We start from the raw sequence: 19,009 nt of genomic DNA, 5'->3' as shown, positions 1-19,009 counted from the left end.
GAGATTTTTAAATGTCTGAATTTTATACAGCTTGTAAACACTTGGAGAGCTCACAGTAGGCTAGAGCATGTGGAGTGTTATATCTGCATTCATAAACAGTTATAGTGTGCAGGGTGGGGGAGTTAAGGAAGGCTTCATATACAGAATTTATCACTGCAGGAAGAGCAAATTTTTTACAAAGTCTCAAATAGGGACTCTCTTCAATTTAATGCTCCATAAAACCAGACACATTTCCAAGAGCCAAGAGAGGAGATTAAAAAAACAACAAATTCTTCCCTGACTTCAAAATTGCCAGACATTACCCTCCATTTCTCAAGGGACCAGGTTAATATTAAAAAGGAGAGGTAAATTTTACCCATAGCAAAAGTAAGTAAGATGTGTGCATCGCATGACACCAGGATTAAAAGAAACACATTCTGCTACGATTTACCATCTCAGGAAATAAGTAGTGAAATCACTGGATTACAGTTCATCAGGGAAGTGCAATCCTATCACTTGTGAACTGGGACAAAGGTGTTGGTTTTTAAATCACATGTGAATTGGATTACCAATGCTGGAGTGCCCATTTTCAACTGTGTGTGTGTGTGTGTGTGTGACTGGTTACCGTAAATACATTATCACCACCAACTTCCCAATCCTGCCAACCTTGCCGTGGTTCAGGTCAGAAGCTCATCCGAGAGTCGTTTTCCATTGCTGATTGTGTTATAGCCACCCCATCAGTCACGTTACCCAAAATAAGACAGCTACTAGTATTTCTCTGATTTCTCAGAATGGCATGTATCTCTTAATTGAAAAGGTTACCAGTCCCATTAATCCACTTAAAATCCCTACTAAGTCACTCAGTGGAATCCAGTCACGACAAGGATTTTGGAACTGCTGTTCAGCACACAAAACAAGGAATGGACCTTAAGCTCCCCATTCAACATGCCTTTAATTGCTACATTTGCCACTACCTCTGTGGTTGTTCGTTCCCCTCCATGCAGGTATGGAGAGGCAGAACGGCTTCCGCTCACCTAGTCTGGCTTCCTAACAGATTTGCAAACCATGCATTAGTGGCGGGCCTCCCAAGGATCCAGACATCATTTGTGCAGTTTGTAAACATAACAAGAAAATGAACCACATGGGCAGAACTCATTCCAGGTACACATATTGCTGCAGGAGCTATGGCAACCACACCAATTGAGCAACATGTAAATGGGATTTAAGAGCCATGGGCCAATGAGGCCTACCCAAGACTTTTGCTCGAATACCAACATATTACAGAACAGAAAGCCCATTCTTTGCGGAAGGGATGTTTAATTACTCCCCAAATTAAATATTGGCAGACACAGAAAAAGCACATCTTCTTTCCCGACATTTACAAGAGGATGTGGCGACAAGAGCCCAACACCACCGCCAATGTTCAAGAGCTTCCATCCCAGCAGGCAATGCTCCCCCAGAGGCTTCTGGCAGTCCACATGTGCCAGCATGGCACAGCAGCACCAATGGTTACAGCCACCTCCAGACTGGCAAAGCTCGGGTTCCCTTCCTCTAGATAGACTGCAGCCCTTTCCCGGAAGGAACAAGATCAACAAGTCAGACTGACTGATAGACGCAGGCAACTGCCTGCTGTGCCTCATGTTCCCTTTTAGCAGAAGGATGCATGCTGACCTGCAACTCAAGAGAAGGTGGCTGCTTGAGGACTCTGTGAATTATGAGAATGGTGCCAGGGCAGGGAGAACGTGCTACCACACACTCCTAGACCAAACCCAGAACCACAGGCCTTCTGATGTCAGTATTTAAGAGGAAACAACAGTGTTTCTTATATAAAACAGGGCTAGCCAATGCATTCCTCTCCAGATGCTGCTTTGACTACAACTCCCATCATCCTTGATCACTGGTCACTGTGGCTGGGGCTGATGGGAGTTCTAGTCCCACAACATCTAAAAGGAACCATCTTGGTTAGGCCCTATACAAAGCATGGCTGGAAAAATCTCTAGAATTATGTGGAGCATGTGTGATTGACCTAACTTGCATCTATGCTGTGTGAGTGTCCCCAAGGGCCAAAACAGAACTCCCAAAGGGTTCTGAAGCAACCTCTGTCAAATGCTGCAGAGGACAGACTCCAGCAGCGTCTTGGTAAGATACCAAGAACATCTGTTCTGCTGCAGCTGGGTGTGGATCTGTTGTTCCAGATCCAAATGGTTAAGATTGGTCAGTAAGCAGGCTTGACGCAGACAAAAGACTCCCACCATCAGGGGCATAAGACACTTCCTTGCTACAGATTTTTCATTTATGAATGAACTCCTGGTGAGGTAGGTGGACGTTTCCCCGTTTTGTATGAACAGAAGTTGAAACAGAAAAGGCTCTGTGATTCTGGCAAAGGCTGCATTGCCAAGTGGACCTCCAAGCTAAAACGGAAGCTAAGCCACCTCTCTTCTGAATCTCTCCGGATCCAGGAACAACTCCACCTCCATCTGCAGCAGAGGCTTCGGGTATCGGCCCTGACTTTGGGCTGCTGAACTCTCTTCCTGCCTCATGTTGCTTTACCAGCTGTTCCCTTCAATGAAACTGGGGGGACACCCACTGCACGCGCAGCACTACAGGAAAGGCAGGGGCTCCTGGGGCATCTGGTCTTACAGGACTGTCTTCTACACAAATGGCTCAAAGCCCCCAAGGGTTAAGGTTGACATGAAAATCGGTCTGGATCTGCCTCTGTCACCACCTCCAGCAGCAGCAAAGCCCCCGTCCCAGTGGACAGCTTCCTTATACAGCACCATAGATGTTTGTGTGTATACACATACATGTTTGTGTGTTTGTATACACACATACATACACGCACCCTCACACATACATGTCTCAGAAAAATCTTTTAACATTACACATGTCTCTGGCTTTTCCTTCTGACTGCTCTCTCTCTGTCCTGCGTGCGGTGCCTTTGTAGGGGAAGATGCTAAGTACATAAACAGCAATGGGATTGTCAGTCAGCTTTGATTTTCAGGTCCCCCACGTACACGCCATGCACCGGGTCTCGCTCTTGCTCGCTCCGCCGCTTCGCCAGGCAAAGTCTGGCACTGCGGCCCTCTCCCTCTTGGAAGCAGGGAGAGGGGGCATCTCTTTCTGAGAGAGGCTGCCAGGTCAGTTCTGCTCCCCTTCGGACGACTCCTCTTCGGCCTCCTCTAGCCACTGGATAAACTTCTGAAGCTGAGGAAGAAAAGAAGAAGCTGTAACAGGATGTGACAAAATCGGCAAAGGCAACTCCCCAGTGGAACACCAACAGCTTCAGACATTTTCGCGACCAACAACTGAGCTCACTTGTATAGGCTGATCCACACATACACAGAAGCTTGCTGGCTTCATCCTTGGTTTACCACACACTGCGTGGGGCTTACAGGTACAGAATGAGGTGGCAGAATGGCCTGTACCATTTCAGGCTCCAGCAGGGGTGTGTCGGCACATTATTGAATGTTACCCCGCTTAATTAGGCTGGAGCGCAGCAGTAGAGCACCTGTAATGTATGCAGAAGGTCCTTGGTTCATTCCCCCATCCCCAAGTAGGGCTGGCAGTTCCCTCTGCCTGAAACCCTGGAGAGAGACTGCCAAAAGGTGCTGGTCTCAACAGAAAGTGTCAACACAGCTGCCGATAAAGGCTTCCTCTCACCCTGGAGACTCACCCGCTGGTTTTTACGAAGCTGCCTGCCTTTATCCGATGTGTCCCGTTGAGAAAACCAGGAGAGAATCATCTCTTCTGCTAAGATTTCCAGCTGGTAGAAAGTCATCAACACCTGCAACAAGAGCCCTGGGCACTTAAGTGGGCAGTTTATTCTGGATCAGTTGCTTACTCAGGGGCCAGAAGGGCAAAGCAAACCAATGTCAGAAGCTTGCTTGCTTGGTTGGTAGGAGGGGCCCTGGGATGCAAGATGAGGAGGCTGAGGACAGGGAACTGCGCAGAGCAGGCAAGGCTCCCACAGCCCTCTTTCAGTTCCTGAGGCTTCATAGAAATGCCAGCACTTTTAAATAAAAACCTTCTCTTCCTGAGGCTTGCATGGAAAACAGCTGGTGACAAAAGTCAAACCTGTACAATGCAGCCCCACCACACTGCCAAACCCCAGTTATGTCTGCCTGGCGCCTTCATTATATATATTTAGGCACCAGGCAAAAATGTTCCTTCATCACAAGATCTCAGGGTGGCTCACAGAATAAAATACAAGATAGTTAAAACAAAGACACCAAAACTATTAACACCCGCCTTCCCACAAACAAATTTAAAATGCTGTGGAATATTAATCAGCTGAAGGCCTGGTTGAAGAGGAACGTTTGGCAAAGAGGCACACACGCCCTCCAAGGTCCCTGGCAGTCTCAGCAGCGCAGGTGATGCAGGAGACTTGTATGCCTCCACCAGCTCAGGGGAGAAGAAAGACTTCTGCGATTCAGGAGCCGGAGCAAAATCTCAAAGGTCTCCATTTTCACTTAACACCCCTCCTTCAAACTCAACAATGCTACAGAGGAAAAGTCTGAAAAGGTGGCACCTTTTGCCAAAAACAGAAGATTTTGTGCGGACCCCTGTGGTTTGAGTAGCTTAGGCTTCTGAGCCTTTGCAAAAACTTGCTTTCTAAACTGGGATCTGATCTGAGGGTTAGTGTCTTCTTGCTACATAGCAGGCACTTGGTGTTTGTGCGTCTTGGACATTTGCCTTTAACAAGGGGCACACAGCAGTGTGTTCTGCGCCAACCGTGTTGGCTGCACAAACAAGTCCCTTTCAACGATCGGAAAGCAGATTCTTAATCAACTCCTGCTGACAGGCACATGAACCCTTCCCTTCCTGATAAGGGACAACTCTAAGTGCTGGTGCAGAAAACAAGGCATAATTCAAGCAGACATGTTGGAAAGAACAAGCTCTTTCTCTCTCTCAAACACACACCCTTCCCATTGGCATAAAAACTCACTTTGGCCATGGACATGCATAGGTTTTCGTGCTCCAGGAAGAACTCCTCGATGGCGTGCAAGGCATCCAAGTGATCTGACGCCCGCTTTATGTAGTTCTTGAAGACTGGAGCCCAGTTCTTCAGCAACTGTTAAGAGGGGTAAAGTGGGCAAAAGAGAGACAAAGAGGTGACCACTTAGAGGTATCATATACAGACGTGCCATTACCTCAGTGTTTCCCAAATTTGGGTCTCCAGCTGTTGCTGTTTTTTACTACAATTCCTATCGTCCCTAGCTAGCAAGACCAGTAGTCAGGGATGATGGGAATTGTAGTCCAAAAGCAGCTGGAGAGTCAAGTTTTGAGAAACATTGCGTTACGTTATACAAATATAGGGCCCTCTGGGGAGGGCTATAACTCAGTGGCAGAGCACAGGCAGAGCACGCAGGAGGTCCTGGGGTCAATCTCAAGCATCTCCAGGTAGGTATGGGAAGGAGTTCAGCCTGAAACCCTGGACAAACCACTACCGGCCAAGGCAGGCAGTACCCATCTGGATGGGCCAATGCCCTGATTCAGTATAAGGCTTCCTTTGTTCATCCTCTTATCACTAGAGAATTTGACCCTGACATGCTGACAGCAGTTCACAGCCCTGACATTGTCTAAATAAGCCTTTCTCAACCTTGGGTCCCTTGTTGCTGCTGCACTGCAGCTCCCATCATTGCTCACTACCAGAACCAGTGGGAGTTGTAGTCCAAGAAAAGCTGGGGGCCCAAAGTTTGAGAAAAGACGGCCTAAATTAATGGAAAACAATAAGGCAGCCTTTGGCCACCTGGTACCCTCCAAGGTGATACTCCCTGGGGTTGGCAAAGTCTGCTTTAAGGCGAAATTACAATCACATTAAACACATTTAGAGCTAGCGCCTTTCTGGAATCATAGAATGATAGAATTGTAGAGCTGAAAGGGCCCCCGAGGGTCCTGAGTGCAACCCCCTTTCCAGATGTTTGAAAACAAGGCCTTAAGAGTTGGCAACAGAACGACAGGATGCTTTATTAGCACCTGTAGCAACATCTGATTGTGATACTAATTAAAACTCATGCAACTGGAGATGGTGCATTGTCTCTGCTTGGCAGTTCAGGATGGATGAGGGCCTTACAACGCAGCTCCATCACATACACTGCAGCATGGTGGGAATTTATTACAGCTTACAAATAAACAAGAATCACTTGTACTTGAGGCTTAGCCCTTCTGTTGATTTTGCTCCACAGCAACCAGTTACAGGTTGCAGATTTGGGCAAAGCCGAAATAAATTAAACTCCTTTCACATTATCTATTACTGTATACCGTATTTTTCGCCATATAGGACGCACTTTTTCCCCTCCAAAAATGAAGGGGAAATGTGTGTGCGTCCTATGGGGCGAATGCAGGCTTTCGCTGAAGCCTGGAGAGCGAGAGGGGTCGGTGCGCACCGCCCCCTCTCGCTCTCCAGGCTTCGCGCAGCTCTCCCACGTTGGGCTCCCGCGGCTTGCGGAGAGTTGCCTGCATGCTGAAGCCTGGGCACGCTGAGCTCAGCGCGCCCAGACTTCGCGCAGCTCTCCACAAGGTGCTCCCACGCCGGGCTCCCACGGCTTGCAGAAAGTTGCCTGTTCTGGGGGCTGGGGTCAGGGGAAGCTCGGGCTTCCCCTGCCCCAGCCCCGCACTGGGGGGGGGGGGGGAATAAAAAATTTTCCCTTTATTTCCCCTCCCAAAAAAACCCCTAGGTGCGCCTTATGGGACGGTGCGCCCTATAGGGCGAAAAATACAGTAACTATGTGCGTTATCTGTGTGCTCTTCAAAGGCCACCCAGAAGTTATTGGACTACAACTCCCATCAGCCCCAGCCAGAATGGCCAAAGGTCAGAGAATATGGGAGCTGGGGAGCCAAAAACTTGCTCTAAAGGCAGTCAGCATTCCCACTAATAGCTCACATTCTCACAAGGACCAGAGCTGCTTGCTTAGTAACAGAGAGCTTGTAAAAAAAAAAAAAGTAATTTCCATTTGTTCTAGAAATTGGGTTGATTTTTTAAAAAGTATCTTGATCATGTAGCGGATTATTATTTATTCCGTAAATTAAAATAAAGATGCAAGGGGCGGGGGCTATATATACTCTGTGTGTGTGTGTGTGTGTGGAGTTAATTTTGGGGGCAGCTTGCATGACATGGAAACGCAGAATTAATTTGCAAGCTTTGTTTACACTCAAGAGGACGTGAGTGACATCCTGGCAGAGCCCTCCGCATAACAGGAATGAACGGCAAGTTTTGCATGTACCATGAAAAAGGCATTAAAAAAAAAAGAATTTATTTACTCATGTTTCACCTTTTGTAAGCACCCAAGGCAACACACAAGGAGTAAAACAAAACCAGTTAAATATGGAAAACATTTAGCCGAAAGAAAAAAACCCCTGCAATATTCATTATGAAAAGCACTGGATTGGATCCAGCAGGGCCTGCCTGCTGATGGAAGGCTCTCTAATCCAGCAGAGGCTTCTGTCCGTGGGACAGGGAAGAAGGTAGTTTCTGCCCAGTTTCCCCTCCCTCTTGCAGCCACCCACACACCTTCCCCAGATTTGCTCCAGAAGACTGGAGAAAAGGGAGGGTGGTGCAGGAGGAGAGGAGAGCCTTCAATGGCAGGGACAAGATTCCAACCCAAAGCAACGTATGAGCCTAGAACACTGGTCTTCACCTGGTGGGCTGCAGCCTGATCCAAGGTGAGTCTCAACCGGAGCACTGCCACCATGCAAACATATGGTGAAAGGTTAAGAAATGAATCCCTGCTGCATTAAAAGTGGGTCCTGGGTCTGGAAAGGGTAGAGGTGCCTAGTTTAGAGAAATAAACACGGGGTGGGGGAGAATGGAGAGGGGATTCCAATCAAAAGAACTCTTCCAGTTCTTTTGTCTGGCTGCAATATGCCCTTCAGCTGTGTTAATGCCTGGATGGAGAGAGACGCCTCTATAGAAAACACCGATTTTTGCATGGATGACCTATAGCCCACTACACAAAGAGCCATATCCATTGCCCTACCTGCAATGTGCAGGTGGCCCCAGGAAGGTTGACCATGAGCAAATACGGCCCTCACGATGAGAAACAAACAAACAAGCCCACTAAGAACATGGAATCATAGAATTGTAGAGTTGGAAGGGACCCCAGGGGTCATCTAGTCCAACCCCCTGCAATGCAGGAATCTCAGCTAAAACTTCCATGACAGGTGGCCTTGGTGGATCAGGCCAATGGCCCATCTAGTCCAGCATCCTGTTCTCACACACAGGCCAACCAGATGTCTGTGGGAAACCTGCAAGCAGGATGCGAGCACAACAGCTCTCTCCCCTCCTGTGGTTTCCAGCAACTGGTACTCAGCAACATTGCTGCCTTAAAAAATGTGGAGGCAGAGAACAGCCATTATGGCTGGTAGCCACCAAAAGCCCCCTCCTCCATGAATTTGTCCAATCCTCTTTTTAAAAGGTTTCCCACTTCTGGTGTAGACAATTCTGAGCAAGAGTGCACCAGGCAGTTTCCTGTGACACAACAGCAGGAGTGGAAGAAAGGCGCAATTAAGTTGGGCTCCAGTGGAGCCCCCCATGTATCCTCTGGGGGAGGCTAGTTGTCAAATGCACCCCTTGCTTAAGAAGCCTTCCTGAAGCTCCGTTTGCGCTCGCCTGAGACAAGTCAGGGCACTGCAAGGATTATCAGCACAGACTGCCAGGAACAGGAGAAAGGATGAAAGACAGGAAGCCCTTTGCATTCCTGGCCAATCCTCTCCTGCACCATTTAATTAGCACTCTGGAAGCAGCAAGACAGCCCCACTAAGTATAGCACTTCGGCCAGAGCCTGTTAACAGCTTCTTACTATTTTATACTTACAGGAAAGAGGAGTTACGAAAGAAAACTATTAAAGCATTTAAGAGGCAGCGGCACCATGACAGAGGAAAGGGGAGGGGGAAGCAAGAACAAAAAGATGCCACTACGTTAGGGATTTTGACTTGTTGAGTTTTCTTATGCTTGCTTTGTTGGCTTTTAATATATGCTGCGTGAATTGATCCTATTTACACTTTCGTATGCTGCCCTTTTGGTGAAGGGTGCATAAGAAGTACTTTTTTAAAAAGAAAAGAAAAGAAAGGATAGATAATAAGCTTTCCAGACCACAGATGAGCAGGAAATTGCAAACACAGCGAGCACTTTCTCTGTAGATAATGCTTTTACAGTTCACAAAATCCAACACAGGAAACAATGGCCCAGGGAGCATCTAGCAGTATCTCATCGGAGGAGAGACCTGTGTCTCTGGAACAGCAAATACTGCCCTTTCTCCAAACAGAGGGGAGTTCCTGAAGAAGTAAAGACAGACACTGCATCCAGTGAGAGAGCAGGGAAACTCACAGGGACTACCAGCATGCAGTAATGTTGAGGGTCCTTTTCCGCATTTAGCTGCTGCAGTGGGAACTCCAGAACCACTTTACTGAGCACCTCCATCACCTCTTTCAGGCCAATATTATAGGCATATCTGAATGGAGAAGAGAGAGATAGCAAGGTATTATGGGACATGGATGGGGAACTCATCCATCTCCCCTATCTGATCTGCTACCCACTATCAATATGCACAGCTTAAAGAAAATGCACAATGCTTTCAACAACACTCTGTAATTGCTAGTGTAAAATTGCACGGTGGGTTGGCGCAAATGAGTAAGGAAGAATATCCAAAATAAATTAAGTAATTTGAAAGAGTTTCCTGCTGTGATCCTTTGTCTGACATTTTTAAAACAATGGCGGAAGTCTGACCATGTGGTTTTCATTTACAACTAAGTAGGGTGGTTTTTTTGTTCTTTGTTTGTTTACACTTTTTCATTCCAACCAGACCTGGCACCTCTGCGTATTTTACATGATTTCTTTTTTTACTTACAAAGATAACATCTTTGAAATATTGCCATATAGGCTTTTTCTTACAGCCAGCACTCATGGTAGTTTTTGAAGTTAAAGCTGCACACTGGAAAATTTTGTATTTTCTTCTCCTCCCCTCTTCTCAGGGCTGCTCCTTTCTGCCTTTGCCTATCCCTGCCTTCCCCTCACAAAAACAAATTAGCAGGCAAAAATGAAATTCCCATGACTGGAGGGTGGAAGCAAGGTCAAAGAGCTACTGGAGAGACTTGAACAACTTACTTTCATCAGAAGAAAATGAAATACCTCGTGTTTGGTAGGCAGACTATCAGCACTTCTCCCATAACTCACTTATCTTTGGTAGAGGCACTTATCTAGTTTAGAGATTCACTTTACGGCTATCATGCTTATATTAAGATTCTGTGTTAACATAGCTGTCATTTGAAAAAAACATTCTATTCACTACTTTGTTTTTAACAATCTTGATCTGCTCTGTACTACTGCATGCTCAGCCACAGTCCCCAGTGTCCAGACCCAGCCCTAAAAATTTAAGAGTGCCAGCAAAGCCTACGACCAGAACTTTACTGCCACAAAAATAATCTTATATAAATAGCATGCTGAGAAAAGTAACATGCCAATTTGACAAGAAGTTTACAGATTATGTTCTCAGTTGATTTATTACTACTACTACGCCTACTATTAGCAGTAAAGAAACTCAAACTGTAACTCACACTACAAGTGTTAATAATCATAGAATCCAGTCCAACCCCTGCAATGAAATAATCTTTCACCCACTGTGGGGCTTGAACCCATGACCCTAAGATTAAAAGTCTCTGCTATCGCAGAGGCATCTGGGAGTTGGGCCCTGCAGCTCAGAAGTAGAGCCCATGCGCTTGTTCACAGAAGACCCCAGAGGAGAACATGAAGATGTGTCAGATTCTTTGCTTCAGTGGTTCTCAAACAGCGGGAAGCTCTTGAACATCGATGTTAGAGGAGCCTGGACCAGGTCAATGATCCACAGCATCCATCTCTGCATCCTTCCTGCAGCTCCCAGCAGTTGGTGCTCAAAGACATCCTGCCTCTGACCATGGAGGCAGGGCATAGCCTTATCCTCCATGGGTGTAAAGTTACAGAGTGGGAAAGGATCCTGTAACAGACAAACCTAGAGCAGGGAAACTAGCCCCAGGCAGCGTGGTCAATGGTCAGGGATGACCGGAAAGAGAGTCCAACAACATATGGAGCACCAAAACCAGGCCTAGAGAAGTTTCCTAACTTAGAGATTTAGCACTGCAACCACCCAAAATGTCTCTGCTATTGTGGAAGAGGTGGAGAGACAGGGACCATACAGACACGCCTGGTCAGAGCATCCTCTTCCTCCTCCTGCTCACTTCCGTGACTGGCTTTAGAAATAAGCCTGAGATGCAAGAGGAACAGAACAGGGAATTGACCTGAATTCTGCTTTATCTCCTGCTGTTCAAAAATCAAACTGACAGAAAATAGAGCTTTGTACATGTAACTGTGGGCCTCACACGTGCAATTGTGGCTCTGCATAATTGTCTTGTCTCTGAACTGAGGGACTGAGAAGACCACCCTCAAACAACAACCTCCTGCAAGTTCAAAACGTATTTTTTTTGGTTGGGGGACATTGTCATACTTGAGAGAGTTGATCTCCAGAACCAGGTTGTCACAGGATATGTTTTCCTCTTCGCCCCTCTGCAGGGTACCCAGCACCTCATTCTGGAAAACTGCAAGCCAAGGCAACAGCAGATTGTTAGATCAGAAGCAACAAACACCAACACTCCCTGAGAAAGAGCCAATAGCAGGAGGCATCAGTTCCCAAATCTGCAAAGTCCAGTGGCCAAACTTGGATTCTCTTTATTGCACAAGTGGTTTTCTACACGGTACACAACAGGGAAGAGGATGCATGCAAAGCTAACTCCTTACCTTGAAAGCCAAATGGCTCTTACCTTTGATATCATCCAACAGAGGAGAAGCTGTCCGGCTGTCTGCTCCTTCAGACCCCAGACTCATATCACTTTCTGACTCGCTTTCTTCTTCTGCATTTAAAATGGGACCTATTGAAGATGGAAAGAGAAAGTGACCGGCTGCGGAAGTTCCCCCCAAAATCAATTTGGCCAAGCACCCCTTTGTCATTTCTACGCCCCAGCCCAGATGATGATATTCCACCTGCTGGGTGTTTATGCAAAGCTATGAAGCCACTCAAGAATGGCTTTTTAAAGGGCAGGGTTCGCCTATAAGAAGACTAGAAGAGTTTGGATTTGATATCCCGCTTTATCACTACCCGAAGGAGTCTCAAAGCGGCTAACATTCTCCTTTCCCTTCCTTCCCCACAACAAACACTCTGTGAGGTGAGTGGGGCTGAGAGACTTCAGAAGTGTGACTAGCCCAAGGTCACCCAGCAGCTGCATGTGGAGGAGCAGAGATGCGAACCCGGTTCCCCAGATTACGAGACTACCGCTCTTAACCACTACACCACACTGGCTCTCACACTGGCCTAACCAGCCCCTTGAGCACAAACCCTGAGCAAGGACTTATACTTGCACAACAAGGTTTTCCCCCTCCCTCACCTCCCTCCACACCCCTGAAACTGGCTCTGGGGGCATCCGGAGAACCTCAGGAACAGCGCATGTGGGGAGGGGGGGTCGTTCCATCTGGCAAGCTGAAATGCTTGTGGAGATGAACAATTGGAAGAACGCAGTGCTGAACCCCACCCCACCCTTGGTCAGTCTTCCAAGGACTATGTACTGCAAGATGCTCTCAGCTGATCTTTGGACACCACAGCAAGTATTAGGAAAGGAAACTGTCACCCGGGAGTGCAGGATCCTGCCTATGGAAGGCATCAGCATGCCCTCCCAAGTAGTACATGTTCCTAGGAGGCCTTCTCGGTGGCTGCCCCCAGCCGTTGGAACTCCCTCCCTAGAGAAGCTAGATTGGCTTCCTCCTTGTTGTTCTTCCACCAGCAGGTGAAGACTTTCCTGTTCCCACCGGCTTTTGGGGACTGCCTGCTTTAAATTAAAGGGCTGGTGCCATGCTGTTTTATTGTGATTATCTGTATGGTTTTAATAGATTTTATATGTGTATATAGTTTTAAATGCATCAATGTTTAGGTGCTCCTTAATAATAGTCCCCCCCCCCCATATTTTTAGCAGTTCCTATTTTTCTCTCTAAAATAAGATACCCCTGCCTTGATTCCCATCATGGGAAAAGGTGTATAAATATATACCGTATTTTTCGCTCCATTGGACGCGCCGGACCATAGGACGCACCGGATCATAGGAGGGGAAGAACAGGGGAAAAAATTTTTTTCTTGTTCTCCCCCTCTAAAACAAGGTGCGTTCAAGGTACATTCACCAGAGCTTGTGGGGCTGGCGGTGGGGGGAAGCGCTGCTTTCCCCCACCACCAGCCTCAAACATCCCTGAAGCCTTTGGAGCGCAACGCCCCGCTGCCCTGGAGAGGCTGTGCGCGCAGCCGTCCCCAAGCTAGAGCAGCGAGACGGAGCCCTCCGTCTCGCTGTTCTGGCTTGGGAACAGCCTTGCTAGCTTCTGCAGGACAGCGGGGTGAAGGCACCCCGCTGCCCTGGAGAGGCTGTGCGCGCAGCCGTCCCCAAGCTAGAGCAGCGAGACGGAGCGCTCCGCAGTGCTCCGTCTTCCTGTTCTGGCTTTGGGCTTAGCGGCGCAGCCTGCATTCGCTCTATAGGATGCACACACATTTCCCCTTAATTTTTGGAGGGGGAAATGTGCGTCCTATAGAACGAAAAATATGGTATATAACTATAAATAAAATAGTAAGAATAAGAATCCTGTATCTGGCTGCTGGCTGTGCCATATGGAGGAAGCCTGAACACGGAACAAGTCAATCATATGCAAGGCTAAGGGAAGCTGCTGCCTCTTCTGCCTTCTTGCCCAGCTCCTGATCATTCCAAGGCCATCTGCACAGGACAAGAAGCTGGTGGGGTGGGCCCACAATCAACAGTCCACTTTTCTGTGGCTGTGACATTCCACCAACAGGCGCCTGTTCAAACCCACTATGTCCAAGTGCCGTTTGTTCTTACCCCAAAGACTCTGCCTTTGCTCCACTTGGTCTACGTCATTCTCATCATCTGCTTTCCAGAGATAGCCTTTCCCCTGTGAGCCAACGTCCGCTATATTGTAGCCTAGAGTAGGGGGAAAGGAAGCAACGTTGGCTTGATTTCAACCACTTCTCAAGAAGCAGGCTGGGTTAAGAAAAAGAGGCGGCCAGCATGACCACACACACACACACACCCTCCGATAGGTGTGGCCCAAACAGTGCGTGATGACCTGTAGATCAAGGCTGGCAGCCTATGTTCAATATTGAAAATGGTACTGTATATGTTTAGCATGGTATTTCCCCGTCTGTACCTCTTCCCTGGACAGTCATCTTTCTTTTCAAATTGTTCTCTAAAACACAGCATCAGATTATTTCCATGTTATCAAAAACGAACCAACCAACAACGCAGAGTTAACAGTGGGCTCTCCCTTTTAAGAAGGTTCAAGTTATTGCTTCATGTAGCTCACAGTTAAACCAATGGAACGTAGCCCACAGGAGGTAGTGATGGTTACCAGCTTGGGTGGATTTAAAAGATTAGGCGCATTCCTGAAGGATAAGACTATCTGTGGCTACTAGCCATGATGGCTACACTCTGCCTCCATGGTCATGGTCAGAGGCAGTAACGCTTCTGAATACCAGTTGCTGGAAGCCACAGGAGGGGAGACAACTCTTGTGCTTGGGTCCTGCTTGGTCCAGCAGTTTCTTCTTATGTTCTCCAGCAGTTATGCCCCAATTGCAATTTTCAAGATGCAGAAATTAAGGCTGGCAAAACCATGGCTGAGCTTGGATTTGAACCTAAGATCAGCTTGATATGCTGAACGTTGCACCACCCTAACAGGAGGAGCTGAAGGCTCTGTACTCTCCTGCATCTCCTCCCTACTGCTCCCCTAGGGACAGGTCCCTCGGCCACTTGCTTAACCATCAGTACTTGCACATTATCCAATTTTCCAAACTGAACAAGCACAAGGCTCTGTAAAAGCCACCATGAATACAAGGCATGGGGGGGGGGAGGCAGGTGACCCCACATTGTTTGCCAGCAATTCCAGACAGAATTGCTCACACACCTTTTAGCTTCACGTTGCTCTCTTCTTTGTTCACACCCGAATCATCACTGAACTGGTCGTCATCCTCCTCCTCTTCATCCGTGGGATGCAGAGAGATGACGGTGCCTTCTTTGAGGACCATGTCAGGTCCCACCACCACCTGGAAATGAAGCAATGTTTCCATCTATGCCAGGAATACCTGGTGCTTTGACTCCTCCGGGAAGAAAGCACCTGCAAACCCCAGTCCCAGAATTACAGGGCGTTCATGCAGGCAGATGGTCCAAGGAACAAATCCAAGCGCCTGCGGAAGGGTCAGTGGTCAAAGCCGCCAGCAATTCTCATCTTGGCCATCACACTCCTGCTTTAAAGCAAAGCTAACAGCTGCTCAAAATGCCTTGCGATCTTTACGTCGCAAGGACTCCCACAAAGCAGGTCATCATTATCCCCATTTCACAGATTGGCAACAGAGGCTGGGTCAGTGACTAGCCTAGGGCATTCATCAAGCTGCCCAGAGTGACTGGGGCAACCCAATCAGATGGGCGGAGTACAAATAATAAATTATTATTATTATTATTATTATTATTATTATTATTACAGTGGTGCCTCACAAGACGAAATTAATCCGTTCCGCGAGTCTCTTCGTCTTGCGGTTTTTTCGTCTTGCGAAGCGCGGCTATTAGCGGCTTAGCGGCTATTAACGGCTTAGCGGCTTTAAGAAAAAGGAAACAAACTCGCAAGAACTCGCAAGACGTTTCGTCTTGCGAAGCAAGCCCATAGGGAAATTCGTCTTGCGGAACGACTCAAAAAATGGAAAACTCTTTCGTCTAGCGAGTTTTTCGTCTTGCGAGGCATTCGTCTTGCGGGGCACCACTGTATTAAAACAAGTCTTCAGCCAGATTAATTCTGAAAGGAGTGTCTTGGGGACAAAGGGCCAGAAATCTGTCCACTGACATATCACATAAGAAACCTAGTCCAAGGGCAGAGCAGCAGCTCCTCGAACTCACCTGGGAAGTGAGAACGCAGCGAGGATTCAAGGTTACCCCCTTCTTCACTTCGGCCTCGTCGCACACTATAGATTGTTGGATACGTACATGGTCCCCTACATGGACGCCGTTCCACAGGAACGCCCTGTCCAAAATGACCTCATCCCCTGCCAATCACAAACAAAAGGAAGTGAAACAGAACTGTCATCTTACACTACACAGTTACCCATCATGCAGCAGAAACACTCGATGCTGCTAGCTAACCCTACAGACACTCCATGCAAGAACCTGGGATTGCTAATATATACCCTGACTCATCCTAGCCCTAACTTTACCTGCTTCTCCCTTGTCACAGCTCCCCCAATTTCCTACCTCTCCTGCTCACCCACCCTTCTCTTGCAGATGGTAAGATGTGCCACCTTCCATGTTCTGAGCAGAACCTAGCATGCTGTGACAGCTCTGAGCCTGTCCCCAGTGTTGGGATGCTGGCGCTCAAAGACAAGAGGTAGCAGCAGGTCTTTTATGTAGGGCAAACGCAAGGAGCAAAAGAAGAAAGACTCAAGCATAACCCAATGGGTCAACCCCATGAAGTCTGAGCCTGAACCAGCCCAGGCCCAGCAATGCACTCCAACCCAGCTGTGACAGCTTGCAATCCAGAACAGATTGTCAAAGCCTATGCTACACTGTCTGAGTAGCAGAACCAATTCCCTGAGACAGAGATGGATAATTCTGCCCCTTCCAATGTAACTTCACCTCCCCCATTTGTCTCTTGGTGGCTATTTATCATTTCTTCTATCAGAACTCCTGCTCCTTCAACCACAAAACGGTGCAGACTTCTCCACCAACCCATGCACCCTCGCTTAGGGAAGAACTTGCCTATTTTGCAGTTGGGGCCAATAACGCTGTTGGTTATGGAGCATTTCCTGCCAACGGATGTTCCCTGCCCGATGAGGACGTTCTCTTCTAAGACGCTGCCATGGCCCAGGCTCACCCCCGCCCCCCGGTAGATGTTGTGCCGCGAATGTGTGCAACTCTGCGTCTTGTCGTCGGTGAAGTTCATCTCTGGAGTCAACGGGTAAACCCAGCGCTGCAGGACGTCAAAGGACACGGACTCGTACATCAACAAGTTGGACACAGGGGCGCCATACTCTTCGGATGTCACATGCATATGGATCTGGTTGCCCAGGACCTGGAGAAGGGAGAATCACAGAATTGTAGAGTTGGAAGGGGCACCCAAAGGTCATCTAATCCAACCCACTGCAATGCAGGAATCTCAACTAAAGCGTCCAGGAGAGAGGCACTGTTCAGAGATGCTATTCAAAAAGTCAAAACAGCAAGGACAGGCCATGGTCCCCAATTCCCAAGCAAAGCAGCTGATAGTTTGACTCCTTTCCGTGAGGAAGCTGGAATTTGACTCGGATTTTGGATTCTCGAAGACTTCAGCTGCTTGTTGGATTTCTACCCTTCCAGGGGTTTCATTGCACACAGCTATGGCACCCCTGCAAAGCTACTTTCATAGGTCACTCAGTAATTAGGCCACATACCAAGCTGAGCATAAGACAACACGTACGTTAAAAAGAGATAAAGAAAAGGTCAGAGATTGACCTGTAAGCCCTGGAAGACCTGCTCCCTGCCTTGCAGGCCTTTTCCACTTAGTCTGGGAGGGCCCTAACTGACTCCAGCTACAAAGCTAAGGCTGCCAAACAGACTCCTGAGCTGGGCTGTTGTTGGGGAATTTTTGTTGGAGGATGTGGTTGCTGTTGGCTTTTTTGTATCTTTATTTTAGATTTTGTTGTGATTCATATGGAAACATTTCAGTTTGGTTTTGTATTTTTAAATGCTTTATTTATTGTTTAGAATTACTTTTGCTATGTCCATATATTTTTTTCTCATGTTGGTAAGCCACCTTCAGCATGGTGGCAAATGAAAAAGTGGCATAAAAATAAAATTATGTATGTATTTATGTCTGAATAGGCTTGTGCAAAGAAAAACATTTTAAGTGGCTGCCGAAAAGAATACAGTGAAGGTGTGTTCCTGATGTCAAAATGCAGTGGATGTGCCTCAGCAACCAGCCTGGGACAACCATCTGCCACATTCAGCCAAAACATTGCTCAAATATGACACTAAAGATTGAGGCCCCCAGCTCCCTGTACTTCCTCCACCCACAAACCCCTTCATCAATCCTTGACGTTAGCACTGTGCAGCCTCTGGCTCTTCATCCTCTCAGAGCAGCCTCCCATCACACAAACTTACTTCTTCGTTCACTAGAAGCCCACGCACCAAGTCATCCCGAGTTTGATAATCAAAGTTATCCGTGAATAACTCTGCCACCTGCGAGAAGAGAAGAAGCGCGACATAAGGGTAAACAAGCCAGAACAGGAAGTCACAGTTCCAAATAATCCTCTTAAGAAAGCTTTGCATCAAGATGAAGAAAATGCAGTGAATTTCTAACACCCCCTCCCATTAAGTGTAACACAAAAGAGATTTAATGCATCCAAGTAGCCATTGATAGCCTTAACCTCCATAGCCTTATGGTTACAACCCTTGGGGGATTTCCAGTTTAGAGAAAAGGCAAGTAAGGGGGGCATGGCAAAAGTCATATAAAATCATGCATTGTGTGGAAAGAGCAGAGAGAAATATTTTTCTCACTCTCCAATAATACTCAGGGCCATGCAATGACGGATGGAAGATTCAGTTTGTTTCACTGCAAAGCAGTCGTTCCTCTAGGCTGAAGAAATCCTTCTGCATAAACTATTTCCCTAAACAGCAAACACCAGCCAGCCCTCAGCGTCCAGCTAACACATTTTGCCTTAACATTGCTAAACACAAAACAACACTTGAGATGGAGGCCTCTTCAGCAGCAACACTGAGTCTGCTTCTGACACCCACCTGTGGAGAGCAGATGCTGATGTGGCAGTCCAACAAATCATGTCGTATTTGTACTTCTTCAACGTTGCCCTGGAACAGGCTCTAAAAAGGTAAGGACACAGCAAAGGCCTAGTGAACCTCGCACAACAAATTTGATACCAACATCTCTCCATGCTAACCTAGAGAATCGACAGCAAGAATCTGGCAGGAGGAGTGTCTTGAATGG

General features: G+C 47.4%; 1 protein-coding gene across 2 annotated transcripts in view; it reads right to left on the bottom strand.

Moving 5' to 3' along the window:
* EIF2B5 (eukaryotic translation initiation factor 2B subunit epsilon) overlaps positions 1-19,009 on the bottom strand; it is a 28,576-nt gene continuing 9,567 nt past the window's right edge. Inside the window, exons 5-17 of one of the 2 annotated variants that reach the window (XR_013987037.1) lie at positions 18,805-18,885; positions 18,169-18,246; positions 16,792-17,104; positions 15,937-16,082; positions 14,954-15,092; positions 13,873-13,974; positions 11,767-11,874; positions 11,454-11,544; positions 9,305-9,428; positions 4,925-5,050; positions 3,653-3,763; positions 1,044-3,183; positions 1-1,008 (exon numbers count right to left, since the gene is read on the bottom strand). Coding sequence is in view for 1 of the 2 variants with exons in the window: in XM_081007947.1 (XP_080864073.1) it covers positions 3,118-3,183; positions 3,653-3,763; positions 4,925-5,050; positions 9,305-9,428; positions 11,454-11,544; positions 11,767-11,874; positions 13,873-13,974; positions 14,954-15,092; positions 15,937-16,082; positions 16,792-17,104; positions 18,169-18,246; positions 18,805-18,885 (1,485 nt within the window). In the remaining variant the exon portion in view is untranslated. Of the gene's footprint in view, positions 3,184-3,652; positions 3,764-4,924; positions 5,051-9,304; positions 9,429-11,453; positions 11,545-11,766; positions 11,875-13,872; positions 13,975-14,953; positions 15,093-15,936; positions 16,083-16,791; positions 17,105-18,168; positions 18,247-18,804; positions 18,886-19,009 lie in introns of both variants that reach the window. The other variant, XM_081007947.1, reaches the window with a different exon arrangement.

This window comes from Podarcis pityusensis, assembly GCF_964106645.2.
Source record: "Podarcis pityusensis genome assembly, chromosome: 5".
NCBI classification, from domain to species: domain Eukaryota; kingdom Metazoa; phylum Chordata; class Lepidosauria; order Squamata; family Lacertidae; genus Podarcis; species Podarcis pityusensis.
This window is presented reverse-complemented; position numbering and strand designations above follow the sequence as displayed.